The sequence below is a fragment of the Peromyscus leucopus genome, chromosome 12 (genome assembly GCF_004664715.2).
Source record: "Peromyscus leucopus breed LL Stock chromosome 12, UCI_PerLeu_2.1, whole genome shotgun sequence".
Classification (NCBI taxonomy): Eukaryota; Metazoa; Chordata; class Mammalia; order Rodentia; family Cricetidae; genus Peromyscus; species Peromyscus leucopus.
This window is the reverse complement of record NC_051073.1, coordinates 60,381,777-60,402,913: the sequence shown is the minus strand read 5'-3', so window position 1 is coordinate 60,402,913 and position 21,137 is coordinate 60,381,777. Positions and strand designations below refer to the sequence as shown.

General features: G+C 51.5%; 1 protein-coding gene across 1 annotated transcript in view; it reads right to left on the bottom strand.

The window, feature by feature from the left end:
- Nucleotides 1-1,351: 1,351 nt before the first annotated feature.
- The window catches only part of Pdia5 (protein disulfide isomerase family A member 5), a 94,534-nt gene continuing 74,748 nt past the window's right edge, over nt 1,352-21,137 (bottom strand). The window contains exons 12-17 of the mRNA XM_028886316.2: nt 17,347-17,417; nt 16,668-16,828; nt 12,203-12,333; nt 7,960-8,030; nt 1,859-1,993; nt 1,352-1,578 (exon numbers count right to left, since the gene is read on the bottom strand). Of these exons, the coding sequence (XP_028742149.2) occupies nt 1,498-1,578; nt 1,859-1,993; nt 7,960-8,030; nt 12,203-12,333; nt 16,668-16,828; nt 17,347-17,417 (650 nt within the window). The 3' untranslated portion in view covers nt 1,352-1,497. The remainder of the gene's footprint in view (nt 1,579-1,858; nt 1,994-7,959; nt 8,031-12,202; nt 12,334-16,667; nt 16,829-17,346; nt 17,418-21,137) is intronic.

Here is a 21,137-nt window from a genome sequence, read left to right as displayed (position 1 = left end):
GCTCCCTCCCGAACCTCTCTACCAGGTAATATACAATTTTACCAAATTTCCGTGGCCTCATGGTCCAGAGCGATGCTAGAGTATACAGTATAGGCCAAGTTAATGGAATTTGGGGGGAGGGGGACGACATCTCTGCAGCTATGGGGAAGTCATAATCCACGTTGGAGGCTTTCCTGTGATGCGGGTGCTCTGGAGTCGCTATGCTCTTGTTATTCTTCACCTGCTGTAAGTAGTCCAACAAACTCATTGGCTCCCAAGGTCGGACTTAGGTAGAATAGTATTTTAGTTTGTCATTGGTCCCCTTAAAGGAGGGGCCAGACATTTGTTTATAGCTCTCTGGAGAAAGAGTTCCCACAACAATCCCTTAATTGGAAGAAGGTTCAATAGAATGTTGCTTGGCAAAACAAAAAATAAAACCACCAAGCTATTATGCAACAACTTTGGCGGATCTCAAGGACACTACACAGAATGATAAAGGGCAATCTTGATTATTACATTCTGTATGATTTCATTTATGTAATACTCCCCAAGTGATAACATTACAGAGATGGAAAGCAGGCTAGTGGATGCCATAGTTTTGCGGGGAGGAGAGGTAGCCGAGAGACGTTTGGCAAAGTTCAGTCCATACTTTGGTAGTAGTGGGTTATGCAAATCCACACACATGATAAATGGCAACAGACACAGAGTCCCAAGGTACCCCCAATACCCACAACCATCTTAGGAAGAATAAAGCTGAAGGCCTTGTGATTTCACAATCTACAGAACTACAGGGAGGCAGGGTGGTAATGGCATAGAGCTAGTGTACAGAGAAATGGAATAGGAAAGAAAGCCCACATATACAACCAAGTGGTTTTCAACCGGGGTGTCGATACCACCTGAAAAGCCCGATATTTTCAACAAATGGTCCTGGGAAGACCGCATACCCACATCAAAATAGCAAAGCGGGGCACTTCAGCACGTGGAAAAATGAACTAAAAACGGACAAACCCCTCTAAAGACTAAAACTGCGGAACTCTTAGATGAACACATATGGGGAAAGACACTAAATCTGACAGTGTTTTTTATACATGACATGAAAAGCACTGGCAGCAAAAGAAAAAAAAAAGAGCCAAGTAGCGTATCTGTCCTCATTGTGGGGCGGGCACCAACAGTGCTCCGTGGCTTCTGTTTGCTCTACTGACTGATGGGACCAGCCCCCCCATGTCCTCTCCACCCCTTAGGACCTTTTGGTGTACACGTGGTGCTCGGATGGACCCCACCTCTCAGAGACAGCGTGGAGGGCAGGGAACATGAGTTCTCTCACGTGATCCTGTTAGTACAAGGCCCCGTGGAAAGAAGCTCTACCACTGAATAAATGGTTGGCTTTTATTTCAAAATTGTACAAAAGGCCATAAGTGGCTATAAAAAACTTTGTCCTCAGAACACATGGAAATTCAGAAAGAACAAAATAGGCATCATTCACAGTGTAAAGGAAGGGCTCTCTCGGAGGGGGTGCGGCTACAGCTCCTCCTTCCTCTTCTCTAGTTTCTTGAGGTCTCCCTCCCGGAGGGTTCGGATGAAACTAGTAAATCCCAATTCCTGCAGGGTAGGGGAGGAGAGAGAGAGAGAGAGAAGATGGGACTTAAACTCCTGAGTGATGCACACTCTCCCGCCCCCCCCATACCTCCACCAACTCCTGAGCAGACCCACAGGGAGGCACTGTTGACCGTGACATAAGCCCCCATGCTCCCAGCAGGGTGAAGATGGGTCCCATATTGTAAGCATGGCGTGCGTGTCCTAGCTGACGGCGGCGGAGGCTCCCGCCCACCTCCCTTTCCCGCCCTCTGCAGTGGCTGCTTCCGGGGTCCCCTCCACTCACCGTGCGGTCGCTTTCGTACTTTTCTACAAGCTTCCCGTAGTGGTAGTAGTGGAACGTGGGGTAGGCCTTCACGGACTCCTGCTGACACAGGTCCTGGTTCTTGTCCTTGACACAGTCCACAGCAGCACAGGCAATCTAAGGGGTGAGGTGGGGAGGGTCAGCGGCGATGTCGCCACATCTGCCAGGGGCAGTGCTGGACTGGGAAGAGGACCACCTTTGCAGCCCAGTTTTCTAAGGGCAAATCTTCCTGCTGGTACATTAAGACTCATGGAACATATCTAGCCACGTGGTGCTTCCATTTCCTGGGATAATGACCAATGGAAGTTACCAGGATGTTACAGAGACCAAGAGGGTTCAAATAATACCTTGTTAGCACATGACCAGTGGTTAGCAAGTGTCAGCTGCTGTGACACTCATTCCTACTGACACCATACCATATACTGCTCCTGCTAGGAGTGCCTGGGCAGGACATTGGATAAAGAACAATCTTGTGTGAACTGAGCTATCACGGGGGTGGGCCAGGGTGTTAGTGGACCAAAGTCACTCTCCACCATTCACCATCCAAGCCAGTGCCTACGGATGGAGAATGCCAGGGGAGTACATTCCAGAAAGTGTTACGGAGTTCAGCCTCACTGTGGGAACTGGGTTTGGGAAAGAAAGTTCTTCAAGTGGACTCTGGCCTCTTCTTGTCCACCTAACAAGCTGCATGTGCCAGGCGGCTTTTGCTTATTTGTTTTTCTTTCAAAGTAAGAGGGTAGAAGGTAGAAGGTGTGTGTGTGTGTGTGTGCAGTGGGAGGAGGAGGCTTTTATTTTGCTGAAGGCCACACAGTGGATGAGGAGGAGACAAAGTCAGCTAGAGGCAATACACAGAGTGGCATCTCCGGAAAGCGGGAATGGAAGGCTCGAATGGGAGGTGAGTCTTCACTTATGTGCCAGGCCTGTTCCAGATGCTGGGGGTGACCGGATGCCCACAGGTGACCTTGACGCAGTCCAGCCCTCAGCCCCCCCCACTATGTAACAAGGGAGGTCATTTTAGAGCCCGGTGACAACTCTGTTGACATCCCTGAGACAACCCAAAGATTGCTGAAGAACCACGGTTCGTAGATCTGCCTGCTGGCTCATCACACCAGTCAGGGGTCCCTTTCCAGGGAAAAGAGCTCTGCAGGCCACAGCGGCCATGGCTGCTGGCCACTTCCTCTGTGCCTAGGCAATGGCTGCAGTCTTATGAGCTGGAAGACTGACAGCTAACGTGATCAAGGGGGTCCAGTCTCCCCCACCTGCCACTAGATCACCACCCCTGAGGCTCCCTCACCTCAGGCCTCCCTTTGCGTCTTCAGCCTGACTGTTTCAGACAACAAGACATTCACAGTGAAGTTTGCAAACGCACTGAACATAATCCATGGCTGGCTCTCAGGCCCGCTCTATTTGGCCCACATAGAACTTAAAAAGAAAATAAATTTGAATTAGCTGCCAATGTGGAAGGAGCCAGAAGATTTAATATAAAAATTTGGCTCCGAGCTTCTCTATAAACATCAGAAGATTGGATGGTACTTGCCCTGTGTTCCCACAGGCAGCGGCTGGCTGAGCGGCCGAGCATCTGTCTCCTTCCGGGAGGTTAACCCTACCCTTCACCAGCACCCTCAATGAACTCAATTCGCTTAGGCCAGCAGCTGGCCACAGTGGGTTCCTGAGAACCCCGCTCATCTTCTAAATTGTGCTCTGAATTATTTAGGAACAAGAGGCAGATGTTCCTGTGGTCACCCAAGTGCGGGGTTTTCTTCTTCAGGACAAGCATGTCCGACTCCACACGGCCAGCAGCACAGCGCCCACTCCAGCCAGCCCAGGGCCAGGGGCCACCGCTCCTCTGCTCAGGGTTTGATGAACACCGCTCCGGGCCGCTGCTCTCCCTGCATCCACTTTAAATTATGCATTCAATTTGTATACATGCCCTGGAGCTGTTGGAAATGTAGTGTATGGTTTTATAAATCTGCTAAATTAAAAATGTATACTTGTGAATCCCTCACACTAGCTGTCAGCCATGTACACGGGATGCGGCTTCTAGCTGCAAAGGGGAATCCATGCTCAGTTTCTACAGCAGACGAGCGTGGCCGATAGCCTTCAAGTAGAATCTGTTCTCAGAGCTCCCCACCTCACCTGCCTCAACTCCTGTCCCTCCAGACCTACTTGTGGCCTTCACTGGTCCCCTGCATTCAACACACCTACAGCCTCTAGCCTTGTTCTCCTGCAGTTGGCATGGATTCCTCGGCTCTGTGTCTGTCCTGAAGGGTCCTCAGGCGGACTTGCCCTGGTACTGAAAGTCTGACCTGAGAACTCCACCAAGCCCTCAAGTTGCAGAACGAGGGGTAATAATGGGTAAAAGGTCAAGGACAGAACCCCGGCTTCTAGGACCTTTGAGTGAGACAACTCTGTGGCTCATGTCCTAGGAGGTCTCTCTCCCAAGGGACAGAACCTCAGCTACCCATAGCCACCTGCCCATGTCATCTCCCCTGTGGCTTCTTCCGCTTCAACTCACTTTCTCAACCTTCTGTGGTTCTTCCTAAGATCTCCTCCCAAATTCATGCCCCTCACAGAGTCCCAGCCAGCACACAGCCTGCTTTCAGGACATCACCAGTTGGCAATGCTCGTGTTCCGCTTCTGACGTGGCTCCTTCCCAGTAAAGGAACGTGTTTAGCGACTCCCATTGAACCCCTCCTGGACTCTAGACTCCACACCAGTAAAATGAGGAACGTGATAATACCTAATCCGTCAGGCTACTTCGAGGACCGTATGTATGACTTACTGCTCACCATGGAATAAAAGCCTCCATGGCCCTCATTATCGCTCTGCCATTTAAACAACGTTCATGGGGGTCGAAAGCATCGAGACTTTGGGAGTTCAAAAACAAATGAGGCTCCCGTGTTAAGGAGTTTCCACTCCTGATGGACAGGAGTGCCAAACATGACCTACCTCACCTGTCCAGGTTAGAGTGGTGATGTGTGGTCAGTCTGAGTAGGGCACCTGCAGCCCTGTGACCTCCCTTGGAATGACCTGCACATTTTCACTGGCCTCACCTCCACGCCCAAGCTGGGGCATACCTTAAGGTACACAGAGAGGTGAGCCCCTCCTGGCCAGTTTAGCAGTCCCTAGCCTCTGTCCTGGCCTACCTGCCTTCCACCACGGGTCCCTGTCTTCCAGGCCACTGAAAAAAAAAATACCATCTATTCCAACACTCACAGTCTGTAGCTCTTCTCCACCAGCGTGTCAACTGATAAGGTCCCCGACTAAGCTCCTGGGAGGGGATTTAGGCTCCCTGGCTAAAACATGAGCTGCCTCACACAGCTTTATTGATTCAGTAAAATAAATCTCTGCAGGAGCTAATATTGACTTTGGCTATGAAAATGGAAGTGAAAAAACCAACCGCATATTGATTGGGGAAGGAACGCAGACTGGCTGTTGGGGGAGAAACAGAATACAATTCCAGCTGAGAGGTGGCCGCAAGGGTGTGAGGAAGAGCCGGAGTCAGGAGACCCAGCTCTGGCTATCCATAACCCCTGGGGCATCCTTGCGCAAAGGACATAGCTCCTTTCTAGGCCACCGTCCCTCTAAAGTAAAAGCAAAAGGGACGAACCAAGGGTCCCCAAACACCACTGTATGGCCAGTACAAAGGCCAGCTCTTCTAAGTCACCAGTTTCTGGAGGCATCCTCCCAGAGCCTCCCATACGATGGTTCAAGTATGGTACCCCGCTTTGGGCACAGAATGGGCACCACTCACCTTAGTTCCCAGGCCACACCCTGGCTCTGGGAGCTGTTATTATTGCTGCTGAGTATTCTAGGAACCTCAGGTGGGTCAGCTTCCCAGACAGACAGACTGGGAGACGGAACAAAGGAGGTTGTAAGGAGGGGCAGAGGGAGTGGGCGAAGTGTGTGAACCCGGCAAAGAGCTAGCACATGTCAGACAAGGAGCACAGATAACAGGGCCCTGTACACCAGAGTGAATGGGGAAGGGACAGGCTGGCTCTAGGCTGCCTACTGTGGATTTGGCCAGCCTGGCTTCAGAAGGCCCTGCAGTGGTCTAATAGAAAAACAGGGAGGCAGAGACAGGTGGATCTCTGTGAGTTCGAGGCCAGCCTGGGCTACAGAGTGAGTTCCAGGAAAGGAGCAAAGCTACACAGAGAAACCCTGTCTCGAAAAAAAAACCAAACCACCCCCCCCCCCCCAAAAAAAAAGAAAAGAAAAGAAAAACAGCTGTCATGGTAATGTGGGCCATACTCCAAGACTTTTCTGACCACCTGGTCCTTTAGCAGACCTCCCCAACACTGTATGTACCAGAACAGCCAGTTCAAGCTCTGGGCATCAGCGAGGCCTCAGAATCCCTTCAAGGATCTCCTAGAGCGCATGGGCACCTAAGCAGCCTTAGGGCAGAGAGGCCACCAACTTGACTCATCCTCCTATCTGCCCGGAGCCCTTAGTGTTCTAGTTCAGGGCTGATGGACTTGGAGTGACAATGATAATGACTTGGAGTGACATCTCTTCTAATGTTGAGGTAGGTAGTCAGGGTATGGTGACATCATTGGAGTTCCCAGTACAGAAACAACCATCAGACAAGCGTACAATCTCTCTCTCTCTCTCTCTCTCTCTCTCTCTCTCTCTCTCTCTCTCTCTCTCTCTCTCTCTCTCTCTCTCTCTCATGCATGTGCACACAAAGTGTGTGGCCTTATACTCCCTCCTGGAACAGTGAGAGGGACCTCAAGGGCAAAGCCAGGGCTTACGGGAAACAGTCAGACTCTGAATACACGGAAGGGTCCCAGAATCTAAGTAGGAATCTTGTCCTACGGGCCCTCTCTCCCCAAATACGTGCCTGCTCTCAGCCTGGCTTCCTGAACTGCTACGTTCTCATCACCTTTTCTCTGCGGCTCCTTCAAAGTGCGGCGAGGTGAGGCATCCTAGCGCCTGTATCTCTGCCTCCATCATCCTGGAGGGACCTTCAGACCTACCTTCCATTGGCCTTCGGTCAAACCCTCACCATCCTCCCTAGGACAACAAGCTGTCTGTGCTCACGTGTGCTGCCTGCCTTACCTGCTCTTCCGGACCCGTCTATTTATCGTGGGACCCCTGCTTAGCTTGTGCCTGGACCAGCTGAGGATTTTACGAGGGAAAATAGGAAGGTGTAACAGTAGCACACGTGACTCTGGGTACTCTGTGTGAGTAAGTGTGTGTGTGTGTGTGTGTGTGTGTGTGTGTGTGTGTGTGTGTGTAAGCCCCTACATAAACCCAATGAGGCCTGGTGTGTGACAGATTCCTATGACTGAATCCAAGGGCTGGGAACAATCTTTGCAACCATCTCTACCAGTCCCCAGGTTGGTAAGATGAGAAGGGAATTCAAGGGCTGGGGATGTGGCTCAGTGCTAGATCGCTTGCCTAGCAGGAGTTCAGCCTCTAGCCCTGCCCCCCAGTAAACAACAAACAACAACAAAAACCTTCTAGGAGAAAGGACGTTGAGGACTGGAGGTTGAGAGGATTCCCTGAGTTCTGGGGTCCGGCCCTGCTTCAAAGGCCACATACCCACCTCACCAGGGGTGGCTCTGTTCCCCTGCTGCAGGAACAGGCCTGGCGCCCACTCCCTAATCCAATCTGCAGCTCCAGCTTGTTAATTTTATGCTTCATCAGCTGGCAGTTGCAGGAGCCTTTAGCTTAGGCAGGACGTGGATCCTCTGGCATGGTCTGGTTCTCCCCCACCGCAGCCTCCTCCATTTGGCTTCTGGGGGGGTTATTTGTATTTTTAATTATGTAAGTAACGCATGACTACGATCCTACTGTAAAAATATTTGAGCACTAAAGAAAAATGAACACATGGCTCCTTTTATACCCTTCCTCCACGGAAGTGCTGAAATGGTTCGGTTTACGCCTCTGGTTGATTTTGCGGCAGACATCCATCCTGTCTGCCTGGTGAAGAGTAAGAATGCTCTGCTTCTGAGAATGACCCTGCTTACAGGTCTGGGCAGAACCGCACATAGGGTTGGAGAACGTAACTGGCAGGGAAAAGGCGCAGGCATTAGTGCCAAGCGAACTGGGGGGTGGAACGAGAGGGGGAGCGTCCTTACCTTGCGGTCATCTTTGAAGGCATCCGCTGTGGCAGTGAAGTGTGGGATGACCTTCTTACAGTGCGGGCACCCTGGGTGAGAAGGGACAGAGTGTCACACAGGCCTGAAGATGGCAGGGCTGGGGCCACTCTCTGGAACTCTCGATAGTCCCTTCCAGGAACCCCACATCCCGCTCCCCCTGCCGGGGTTCCGTTGTTAACCTTGCCATCCAAACGTCTCCCACATCTCGTCTGCGGGCACAGGGCTTTGCAGGAATCAATGCCAGTGAGTCTGGGGACACCCCCTCCCCCTAGAACTTCTCATCTGCCATCCGGCCTAAAGGGAGGTGGTGATGGGGTTGTGCAGAGACTGCCCTGGAAATGGACCAGAGGAGCTGGAGCCACAGTGCAGAGGGACTTGGGAAGGACCACCTGTGCTCAGGACTCCCTGAGTCCATCACGCTGTTCTCTTGCCCTGAGGGTGATGGCGGGTCACCTCTCTACTTCATGGCTAATCAACACCCTTTATCCCTTTCTATAATCTTTTTTTTTTTTTTGGTTTTTTCGAGACAGGGTTTCTCTGCGTAGCTTTGCGCCTTTCCTGGAGCTCACTTGGTAGCCCAGGCTGGCCTCAAACTCACAGAGATCCACCTGGCTCTGCCTCCCGAGTGCTGGGATTAAAGGCGTGCGCCACCACCGCCCGGCCTCCTTTCTATAATCTTAATCTTAAAGGCAACAAAGGATAGCTTGAGTGAGGCTGGGAGGAAGATGAGCTACAGAGTCATCACAGCCGCCGCCCCCCGCCCCCGCCCCAGGGAAAAGGCCCATAGAGTGGAGGAAAGGCCGTGGCATTCCACGTGTGGTTCTTGTTTCTTAGTCTGTGCATCACTTTGAGCCCCCTCCTGCTGGAAAGAAGTGCAGGGACCTATTTGTGGGCCATTTTCCTCTTTCAGTCACAGAAGCTGGGGAAGCCACAGGCCACATTGGCCTTTCCCTCAGGGTGAACAGATCAGAACCCCAACCCGCCCGTTCTCACATTCATTCACCAGGTATGAGTGAACAGAACTGCCATGGATAGACAGCTTTGACCCTGACCGTGGTCATCGATTCCGATGAAAACAGGTGGGAGGCGTCCCATGCCTGCCTGGGAGACCTGGGTCCAGCAGCAGCTTCCTGACACAGGCCTGCCCATCCCGCTCGGGGAGGTAGACAGAGCTGCTTCTGCAGGCAACGGAAATGGCTTTGCTCTTCCGCTTTCTCCTCTTTAGAATGAGCTAATGATGACTGGCATTTCAAAGGGCTTTGTGAAACCAAATTAAGACTAAGCTACAAATTTAATCTGAACTTAGCATCTGAGTTGGTTCCTGAGATGGGTGGGACCACCCATAGGGCCAGACTTGGGGAGCAAGCCAGCTGGCCCCAGAATAGAGGGGGGATGATGGGGAGGGACTCAGGGATTTCCCAACATCTGATGCAGGAAGAGAAGAGACCTGGGATGGTTATGGGCTAATTCGGAATAAATGAGCCCATGTGGCAGCTAAAAGACAGATGACTTTTCAACTACCTAAAATGGCAATCAGAAGTAACACCATTAATTTGGCCTACCAGAGACACAAAGCTCAAATTCATGGAAATGTCATAGTACAGGAGTGGTGTTACATAATTTCAAAACATTTAAAGAGCACAATCTATTGGCAGACTCATCCCGTGGGCAGCCACAGGCCCTGTGAAGGGCACGGGCCTACTAATAGCACACTCGCAGGGTGGGCCGAAAATAATCCACCCTAAGCCTCACAATCCGGTTTCACTATTAATTCTCCCTTTTTAAGCTCCACTTATTGAAAGCATAAAAGCCAACTGTCAGCCTGGTGCAAGTTCCCACGCCGTCAATTTTAAAATATCGAGGCCTCAGACGCATGGCTTCTTGCATCTCATTGTCTCATTATCTGAAGAGAGCGCATGGCAGATGGGTACCTGGTGGGGTGGCGGCGGTGGCGGCACAAAGTGCATGGGCTGTTTCTAGGAGGCATCGGGTGGGCCAGAGCATGCCATGGCTTTTTAAAATTCGGGGGTGAAAAAACAGAGCTTTACCTCTATGAAGTAGAAAACCCATTAGGCTCCCTGAAATGGGAGGACAGAGGCAAAGCCGGAGGATGGGCTGGGAAACCTCAACCCTAGAGGAAGAGCTCAGTTGGTCTAGGAAGGGCAGTTCCCATGATCAGATCTTGCAGGAAGGTGTGGGTATAAAGAGAAGTGTGGGGAGGCAGATCTGGGGGAGAAGGAAAGCGGCAGGGAGGCCGGATGTGATAGACCAGCCTTTTCTTTTTACTTTAGAATTTTATCTGGTACTTGACATTTCTGCAGTATTTGGATTCTTTATATATAAATAAGTTGTGTGTGTGTGTGTGTGTGTGTGTGTGTGTGTGTGTGTAGCTCACAAGTAAGTATATTACCATCAGAAAGCACAGAAAGACAGACTTCTTTGTTCTTAGATTCTGTCCCCCGCCTCTCCCCAAAAGGATGTAGCTCCCAGGAGTACCGGGGCACAATCCGAAGACAGAAAACTAGTAAGAGATGGGGAACTATAAGGAGTAAGCTCTTTACCAGCAACTGAATCATTCCATAGCACTGCTGTGGCCATGACCTGGCGTGTGAGAGTTCTTTCAGAGAAGACAGGGAGCCCCTGAGGCCTGGCAGGGATATAGCTCCTTCTCCTACATTCTGGGTGCCGCCTGGAGAAGGGAGGCAGACTAGTCTCAACTGGCCAGTTTGGGAGGATCCCTGTGGACACAGAAACCTGTCTGCTCTAGTAGCCAGTAAGGACTTTGTGTCTACCATAGATTCCCTCAGTGAGGAAGGAGGGGTGGCCTGGGCTAAAGAGAGGGGGCATTCCTCAGGAAGCATTTTGTCTAGCCTTTGTGAAGCTTTGGTGGCTGGTCACCAAACTGATAGTAGCCTACTGGATGCTCACAGAGATCATTCCTGACGAATTGTGCCCGTGGCAGAGACAGAGTTGCCTGGGCTGCGGGAAGGACCTGCCACGGGCCTGGAGCAAGCCACAGAAATCCTGGGTCTCAGCCCTTCACCCTCTTTTGCTCTGAAGGGGCAGGCAAGGTCTTTGAGGAACTCAGTAAGGATCTTTGAAAGCAAACCCTTGAGAAGAGGCCAAGGCTGCGTGCAGGGAAGGGAGGTCGCCCGGGGGTGTTGGCTGCCTGAGGGATGGGGTCTGAAGTCAGGGTCTACTAGGGCCCCTCAGACAGTCATAGTGACAACAAGAGACACTGCAGGCCACTGACACTGCACAGTGGGGACAGGAGCGGAGCAAACAGGAGGGCCGGCCACAACTGAGTGGGTTTACGACTAGACTGAGTGCCTGGCTTCTCTGTAGACAGAGACTTTTATTATCCTCACTCCATTAAGCCAGGCTGTAACCTGGGGGAGAGACTGAGAAGGGCAAGGGAAGGGTGGGGCATGCTAAGATGCTTTCCCTCTAAGTGTCCATTAACAGCTTCAAAACGGGGACGCACAGAACCCCGAGGTCACCCACACCGCCCTTAGCAGACATGGCCCTTCCTCAACGTGTACTCTGATTAGAATGAGAATCATGGAGCTTGCAGGTGAAATGTGCCTTTCCTACAACATGGTGTCAGACTCAGACAGATCAAAGCCTGTGCGAAAGGTCAGTGGAGGGAGCTCTCGGGCCTTGAAAGAAAGGGCAGTGCCGGGAGGAAGACTAGGAGGAGAGTGGAAGGAATTGAGTGTGTGTGTGTGTGTGTGTGTGTGTGTGTGTGTGTGGTGAGGCGGTGTGTGTGTGTGTGTGTGTGTGTGTGTGTGTGTGTGTGTGTGTGTGTGGTGAGGCGGTGTGTGTGTGTGTGTGTGTGTGTGTGTGTGTGTGTGTGTGTGTGTGGTGGGGCGCGGTGTGTGTGTGTGTGGGGGGGTGTCGGGCAGGCATACAGGGGGAGTACAGGCAGGATGGAAAAACCCAGAGACCCAGGCGACTGGTTCCCACCACGTACAGAGCCTGTAGGCTTGAGAAGAGAAAGACATTCCCAATGAGGGCAAGAACCTGATGGGGGCCGACAGAAGGAACCAATGCATTTTCCAGGCCCTCTCAGCCTTTGGGAAGCAGAATTGGGAGTCCTGCTTCAGGTACGCTTGGTTTCAGGGTCAACCAGTGGGTGTCCTGGTCCCTGGGGAAGGGGCTCTTTTGGATGGGGTGGGGCCGAGCCCTCTCACCTCCCTCCTCATGAACACAAGCTACTTACAGGGGGCGTAGAACATGACCAAGGTGTGCTTCTTCTTCTTCAGGGTCTCCCGGAAGTTATCCCCCATCAGATGTAATACACTTGTCTGTTGTTCTTCCCACGTGGGCTCTGGAGGTGGGGGAGCCTCAGGGCTGCAGAGGTTGGGGGGGGGGACAAACATGAGGAACTGCTGACAGACAGGTGCAAACCCCACCCCACATAAACGAACAAACAACTTTGCATTTCTTCTGGGATTTCATTTTAAAACCTCAGCTCAAACACCAACAAATCCGTACCATCCATGAAGAGGTGGGAGACGCGGCCCCATCTGAACACAGGCACCCCCTGGTGTGGGTCACCATCACTTCGGAAGGCACAGAACCTCCTCCACCTGGCCCCCTGGCCCTTCCTGCCTGCCTCCTAGGGAGTCACTGAGTGACCTTCCATCATCTTCTCTGAAGTGTTTGTTCTGGCACAGAGCGCGGCCGGCCAAGTGAGGGAGGCCCGGGCTCCAGTCCAGATTACTTGTGAGACCTGTGACTTTAAGGAAAGTGACCAAACCCCTCTGAGTCTCTGTTTGCTTTTCTGTTACATGAGAGAACGGTACCCGGGTGGTAAGGAAGGACACCGAGTGTACACGCAGCTCCTGCTTGGTCCAGCCTAGAGAAGCTGGACGTGCTCATGAACGGCGGGCACTGGATAAATGTCAGCCATTTTCCAGTTTCTGCTTCTCCGCTGTCTCCCATCCCATTCTGCCTCACAACAGGATAAAGCTTGCGGTAGTTCAGATCTGAATGTCCCCCGAAAAGCCTGTCAGGAGGTAGTGGAAACCAAGGTGGGGTACAGTGGGAAGTTTGTTTTCGATCACTGCCAGGTAATCATAAAACGACACTTCCAAACTGAGGCAAGACCAACTTCCTCTTTGTAAGTTGATTGTCTCAGGGATTTATTACAGTAAGGGAAAGCGGACTAATGATGAGTCTTATCTATTTTTGAGACCACATCTTGTCATGTAGCCCAGGCTAGCCTAGAACGTGTTATTCTCTGGATTCAGCCTTCTGAGTGCTTGGACTACAGGCAAATGTCAACACATCCAGCTCCAGGTCTTTCAGAAGCCTGTCTTCCTCCTTGCAACCCCTGTCTCTTGGCAAGTAAGGCTGTACCAAGCTGCCGCATACGCCCCCTCCCACTACATTTCCGCCACAACCCTGAACCGCCATCCCAGGACTCAGTTAAGAGTGGCATGGGGCCTCTCTGTCACTTTTCACGAGCCCTCTAATAGTACCTCCTAACATCAGTGTGCCATGTCTCCCACAGCCTCCTCTTCCTCCGGTTCTATTCCGAGCCTCTGCAATTCTCGCGAGACCTTATGTGACTCCCAGGATCTTCAGGGCCTCCCGTGGCTGTGGATACCATGAACTTTGCCTCTCATCCTAGCCTGTTTCCAGTCAGAGGCCTCACTCTTACCTCAACCCCCCCAAGACTGGGAACATGTTTTATTTTTCTCTCTAGTCCCTGTTCCTCCCCCAAATTCTCAATGCTGGCCACGGTACCCCTGTGCCGGTGACCAAGACCAACCCTCCCCTTTTCTCGATGCTCTAAGTCCCCTGGCTACATGGTGGATGGCACCAACTTGTCCTTTCTGCTTGCCCAGCCCATGAAGGCTGTTCCACTGGCTGTACACAGGCAGGCACATCTCAGCAAGCTGGGCCGTGGCCACCTCTACACCCAGCAGTGAACACCATGTTCCTTGCCTGGCACCATCTGCTTGCCCTGCTTCTGGATGAGACCCCTCCACCTTCCATACCATAATCACCTGCTGTCCTGACACTGGAAGGCTCTCTTCTAAATGCCTCAAAGAGCTATTGCTTGTCTCTGGGTGGCGACCCTAATCTCTCTGAACTTCAATGCCTTCCCAATGAAATAGGAATAAAAATCCTGGCCTCAGTAGGATTTGTGGATGAAAAGAGGCACAGTTTGCCGGGCGGTGGTGGCGCACGCCTTTAATCCCAGCACTCGGGAGGCAGAGGCAGGCGGATCTCTGTGAGTTCGAGGCCAGCCTGGGCTACCAAGTGAGTTCCAGGAAAGGCGCAAAGCTACACAGAGAAACCCTGTCTCAAAAAACAAAACCAAACAAACAAACAAACAAAAAAAAGAGGCACAGTTAAACTGGGTTTGGGATTTGGTTCAGGGGTAGAACACTTATCTACCATGTGTGGGCCCTGAATCTACTGCCTTCCTGAGCAAGACTGGGACAGCAGGCATGATGAGCCGCCTGCTTCAGAAACCAGAAGGGAAACTGAACTCTTCGCCTCCTTCAAAACCAGACCACCCCCTCCAGCATGGCGGCATGGCTATCAGGCTCCTCTCCTGGCGAGCAGAGAAAAATGGGAGCAGCAGCTGAGGGTGGAACCTTGCCACTTTCTTTTCTTCTTACAAGAGGCATCTCCTGGGTCTCATGCTATCTGCGCTCCTATTCTACAGACCAGGGTTTCTCCAAACACCATGGCTGGGAGCTCCATCCACATCCTCTGAGTTCAAGCTTCAGGAGTAAGAGTTTCAGAATCTGTGTGTGTTAACATACACTTGCCACATCTGGTGTGTACTGGATGCACATCCAGATTTGAGGATCAATGCTGCAAGAAAGAACCTCAATCCAGCTACTGCTAATCTGCCCACTTTCCTGTTGTTCCAAGTCTTGCCTCGCACACGGGCATCATTAGCTCATGTATCGGGGACCTCTGTGAAGGCCAGAAAATGGTTTCTTTCATTTCCTTTTCCCTCCTTTTGGTGAAATGAGGACACGTCCTTGAATATTAAAGTTCTGTATGGGCCCTGGAGGGCAGTGGAAGGCAGGGCCAGGCTGCAGCAACATGGTTCTGATAATAGTTCTTGCTTCTCTGGCGTGGCCAGAGGTTGCTCCTTGTCTCAGGGCATCAGCATCACAGGCCAACTTCCTCCATTCATGGAAGGGAATCCCAATAACTGAGGTTCAAATTCCTCTGGGTCTTTGGGTCAACAATGACAGAACCTCTCAGGCTCTCTGTATTTGCTGTGGCATGGGCTAAATTGTGCCCCCAGATTCACACTGGAAGCCCTTATTCCCCAGGACTTCAGACAGTGACTGTATGTGGAGGCCATTAAGGTGAGGTCACTACAATGGGTCCTTCATACGGTATGCCTGGTGTTCTTGTAACTGGAGGTGAGGTTACAGTGCCACACACAGAAGAAAGAGTATATGAAGACAGGCAGGAGATGGCCACCACGGTGGTTAGTTTTGTCAACTTGTCACAACCTAGAATCACCTGGGAAGAGTCTCGATAAGTCTATCACGTTGACCTGGGGGCCTGTCTGTGGGACTGTCCTGATCACCCAGGTTGATGTGGGAAGACCCAGCCTGAAAACGGGCAGCACTATTCCTTAGCGTCGGGCCCTAGACTATACAGAGCAGAGGAAGTAAGGCAAACTCAGGTTCCTCGCTCTGTTCTTGACTGTGAATGATGCATCCTGATGCTTTGAGATCCTACCTTGACCTTGCTACAGTGAGGGACTGGAACCTGGGATGATAAGCTAAACAATCCTTTCTCCTGCCAAGTTAATCTTGTTGAGATATTTTATCACAGCAACAGATGTATATATGCATGCCAAGGAAAGGCCTTCCAATAACCAACCCCACCAACATCTTGAATTGCCACTTCTGACATGCCAACTAGACTCTCATGCTTTGTTATGGAAGTCTAGAAAACTAATGCACAGGCTGAGGGGCTCTGAGAAATCTTTGTCCCCAATCCTGAATCCTGGCAGTCAGCACTGCGGACACTCCAAGACATCCAGTTGACCACCAATACGTGGTTCTGGGATGACAAGCTAGTGTGCCCTTCCTGTATTCACAGATGATGAAACCTGGGGCAGAGAAGGCAAACACTCACTGAAGCTGATGGAACATCCAGAACGGTGACTGTTGCCTTTGGACCCACACTGGAAAGTGACTTTAGATTTAGGGAGTCACCTTTCTTGGCTCCTTGGGCCCCAATTCGAGGACAAGGGTGCATACAGTTCACTTCTGTGGTGGTCTGAATGAAAAATGGCCCCCACAGGCTCATAGGGAATGGCATTATTTGAAAGGATTAGGATCTGTGGCCTTGTTGGAGGAAGTGTGTCATTGGGGGTGGGCTTTGGGGTTTCAGAAACTCAAGCCAGGCCCAGTGTCTCTCTTCTCTTCCTGCTGCCTGCTGATCCAGATGTGGAACTCTCAGTTCCCTCTCCAGCATCATGTTCCCTGCGTGCCGCCATGCTTCCCGCCGTGATGATAATGGACTAAACCTCTGAACTGTAAGCCAGCCCCAATGAAATGTTTTCCTTTATAAGAGTTGCCATGATCATGGTGTCTCTTCCCAGCTAAGACAACTTCTCTTCCTTAAGGCCATCTCCAGGGGCTGGCAGCTAGTTAGTTAGGACCCAGTATCCAAGGCCAAAAAAAACTTACTTCTGCATCCACTCAATAAGCTGATTCTTGGTCCTGAGTGTGGGTACTGCTTGCTGCTCTCCATTCTTAAAATACTTCAGGGTGGGAAAGGCCGAGATGTGAAATCTTCCTGCCAGGGCCTCGTTGACAGTGGCATCGACAGCTGCAAGGACACCAGAGCTCTGGGATGGGGGAAAGGCCAACCATGCATTACAGCCTCAGAAGTGGTGCTGCTGGAGAGAGGAGCCCAGCTGCCAGCCCAGCTCTCCCCCAGGCCTCGCCAGGATCTAACTGGAGGGGCCTGGATCTCCGGGGCTTACAGATCCCAGGGAGCAACGATACCCTGGCACATCCTTCTCTTCTTAGGGACGGGCTAAGAGGAGGCTTCTGAATCTGCCTCACCAACCACGCTGGGCAGAATAGGGCCTTCTCCTCAGAGTCAAGGCCCCATGCAAAGGAGGGAAATAGGCAGAGGTCCCCCAGTCAGCCACAGGAACATGGTCTCCTAGGCTTTCCGTCCTATTCTGTCCCTGGGAGGGGCCCACCAGCCTGACCAGGATGTATTTGCTAGGGGACACGGAGGTCCTGCAGGCCTCCAGGGACAGGAAGAGCCACTTTGGGACTTAGAGAAAGTCACAATGACTCTCGGAGCCAGCGACTCTTTGGAGGGAGTGGTAAGGACTCAGGAAAGGAAGCTCACCTCAGTGTCTCCATTGAGGACCTCAGCAGCACTCTCAAACTCTGGCTTCATCTTCTTACAGTGCCCACACCCTGCGGGGAGAATGCAAGGAAAGGTGTTTTCATGGCCTGGAGGCCCTGGTGTCCCCATGCTGCCTCCCTGAGACTGGCTGACATCACCCCAGGAACCTGGATACTGAGAGACGAGTGCCATATAAACAACGCATGCACCCCATGTCCAGTCCTGGGGTGCTAGGCCATGGAGCAGGGCTGCTGCCTGTCCTTAGGTGAGTCCTACACGGTAGGCACTGACGTGGTCACTATTTTACAGGTGGAGAAACTGAAGCACCAAGACGATGGCGGACGGCTGCTTGAGACTGACGAGTCAGAGGTGTGTCGCAACCCCCAGCAATCCTGCGGGAAGCCCTCTGGAGATGATGGCACAGACCTCCTGGTACTGTGTTATTAGCAATTGCTAATCACTTTCTCCGGGCTGCAGGATGGGAATAAGAACCCACAGAAGCCAAAACATGGGAAAAGTTAAGTTCTGAATCCCCACAGGAGAAGGTATGAGGCACCAGCACAGGACCTACAAACTAATGGCATTTCCTTGGGCTAAGAACCTGCTCTTCCCTTTCCTTACAGGCGTACGAATGCATCCAGATGTCGTGAAGAACAGAATTTGACATATTAAAAAGCAAACAGGGGCCAGGGAGAGGGCTCAGTGGGTAAAGGCGCTTGCTGCCAAGCCTGATGACTTCAATTGGATCCCTAGGCTCTACATGGGAGCAGGAGAAAACGAACCTCTACAAGCTGTCCTTGGACCTCCACATAGCACATATATGCTATAACACATACATATGCATACATACATGCACACACATACACAAATAAATAAATGCAAAAAATTAAAGACATTAAAAAAAAACCAGAAACAAACAAACAAACAACAAAAATCCCAGACACTTGGTGGGTAACGTGAGGGGATCGGAGAGCTCTTTTATTTCCATTGAAGGAGTGGTTTCTGGCTTGGGATGCTAAGAGCCTGAGTGGCGAGGAGTCTTGACAGCTAAAGATGCTCTCAAAGGGAGGCCCCGTTGCATGGGGACCTGACATAAATGAGATTTGGAACCTGCTGAGAAGTGACAGCCTTTTTGGGGGTGTGCTCACTGTGTGGGATTCTGGTTGTTAGGAAAAATAAAGACAAAAAAGGAAGGAAGACAGAAAGCCACAGGCCGCCATTATCAGAGAAGACCTTGCACATCTTCCCTTCCCAGAAGCCACCTGAGCAACTCAGCTGACTTCCCTACTTGCATCTGGCCTTGCCGAGGATGGGGGTGTCTGCGAAGCTCAGCTCCAGGTGGTACAGTGACAGAAGACTTCAGCCCAGTGTCACCCTGTCCCTGGGGAGGGACGAGGGGCTCCAGAGTCGCCATTCTGCTTCCTGATAGAATCCTAACTAAACACCATGCTGCTAGGCAGAGCACTGGGGACAGGGCTCAGTCAAGGACAGTGACTCTGATGGCCTCCAGCCCAGGCAGTAGCTGCCAGTCATGCCCACATGCTGGCTCTTCCCAAACAGCCTTTGAGCAGAGATATCACAAACCTCCCCCTGGAGGCTCCAAAGTACCCAACAGACAGGCAAGAAAAGGACATGGGGGGCTGGAGAGGTGGCTCAGCGGTTAAGAGCACGGACTGCTCTTCCAGAGGTCCTGAGTTCAATTCCCAGCAACCACATGGTGGCTCACAACCATCTATAATGAGATCTGGTGCCCTCTTCTGGCCTATAAGCATATGTGCAGATAGAACACTGTATACATAAAATAAATCTTTAAAAGAAAAATAGAAAAAGACATGGGGACCCTGCAACTTCTGCTTAGGGAGCTCCCCACTCCTGCTGGGTTAAAACACAGAAGGAAGAGAAGGTTCCAGGCGCTGGGCTCTTCCAGTCTGAAGACAGAGAGGACCACGGCCCGTGGCTTGGGACAATTTAGTGTTCACAGGATGTTTTGACGAGATGAACCAGAGAAAGAGCCTCCCTACGGCTCCTTCCTCGATGCTGTTCTTTCAACTGCTCACTGCTGGACTCTAATTTCAGAATCCGACTCCTCCAAGGCAGGACCTGGGAATTTTCTACCCTGGGCTTCCACATGAAGCAAAGTGACTATCATGTAACTGACATAATAAATAGTTACTGAACAGCAACAAGATGAACAGGCGTAATTAATCTGAAGAGAACAAAGGTGACCAGGGGCTTGGGTAGACCATTGAGGACACAGACAGATGAAAGGACCAAATACGCAAGCACCAGGAATACAATGACCCAGTCTTCAGAGGAAAGACAGCCTCAGAACACAGGTGTCCCCAGGCCTCACTCAGCAGTGCAGAGTTCTGCGGAAAGGCAAGGAAGACCACTGACCCAGAAATTGTCCCCAAGGGTTCCTCCGAGACACTGAGCACTGTCCCCGGGGCTGCTTCTGGATGGGGTAGGGGTCATCTGACTCTACTGGGCCTCATCTAAGTAGAGCCCCATCAACTCCAGAGTGTTAAAGCCATCATTATCTTGAATTATAAAAACATACTTTCCAGAAATAAGCATTTTCGCATCATTACAAACCATCTGTCTTTCCCCCACCCCCTAAGAATTAGGTTTAAAAGGGAAGGGGCAGGCTGGAGGTTGGTCGCCTTTCACACTAACATCTGTACCTTCAGACTACAAGCAGGTCCCCAGGAATGACCACAGAAGCCCTTTTAATAGAGCATACTTGGAGCATCCAGAGTGGGCGGTGCCATTTCCCTGTCCCTGCACCTCCCTCCAGTTAGAAATGTGCAGCCTGCAATCAGCTGGGGACACCAAGCTAGCCTCTCTTTCCAGACAGCTGTCTCCGCAGTAGGAGGGAGAAGAGGCAGCCTTAGAGGCTGAGTCTCGGGTGCTGAAGACTGCACTACAAGTTCTTCCCCACTGATGCATCTACCTCCAAATTCATGAGCAACTTCTAAGGGATCCCATCCAGGTCTCGCCATTGGGCCCCAAGAACTCATGTCCCAGACTAAATGGTTAGGAGACTGAAGTGGTCCCTTTCCCATAAGAGGTGGGTGGAGGAAGGTGGGGGGCCCTACAGATGCCCAGGCTCGGGTAACCTTCCATACTCAAAGATATGTTACAAGACAAGCAAAAGAGGACGGTCTATGCGAGGTTCTATTGGCTTAGTGTGAAACACATTATGATTTAAAAGCAGTGGCTTGAATTAAAAAGAGAGCAAGAAATCCTTTGGGGTTTATGGTCAGGATGACGACATTCTACAGTGCTTACAGGGACCGCACAGGGCTACCTCCAGCCCTATGCTTCCTATGTATGCCCTGCTCAGAGTCCACTCCATTCTCCTGCCCGAGGCCGAGGGAGTTCACCTGTACAAGAAGCCTTGGAAAAAAGCAAGTCCAGAGACACCCCTGCTGTCGGGGGCTGGGTCTGTCACCCCAGAATTCAGCCTGGCCTAGAGAGAAGGCAGGGAGTAACGGCCGCAGAGCCCTGAACTTGCATTTCCAGAAACAAGCTAGCTCAGAAAAGGTCCCCCAACACTCTGTCCCCTGAACGCGATGTGGGTGATGCTGCTGGTAGGGCCTGGACAGCGGGATTGCCACAGAGGTCAGTGGATGGAAAACAGGAAAGCCTACTAACGGAAAATGACTGCTTCTTTCTAAATGTCCTAGCTGATGCGGCAGGGTCCTTGAGGATGAGGGAATGCACCTTACACTCCCTTCACGCCTTTATCAGGTTTCTGTCCTTTGATGCCACTGCCCCGCTGGGGTGGA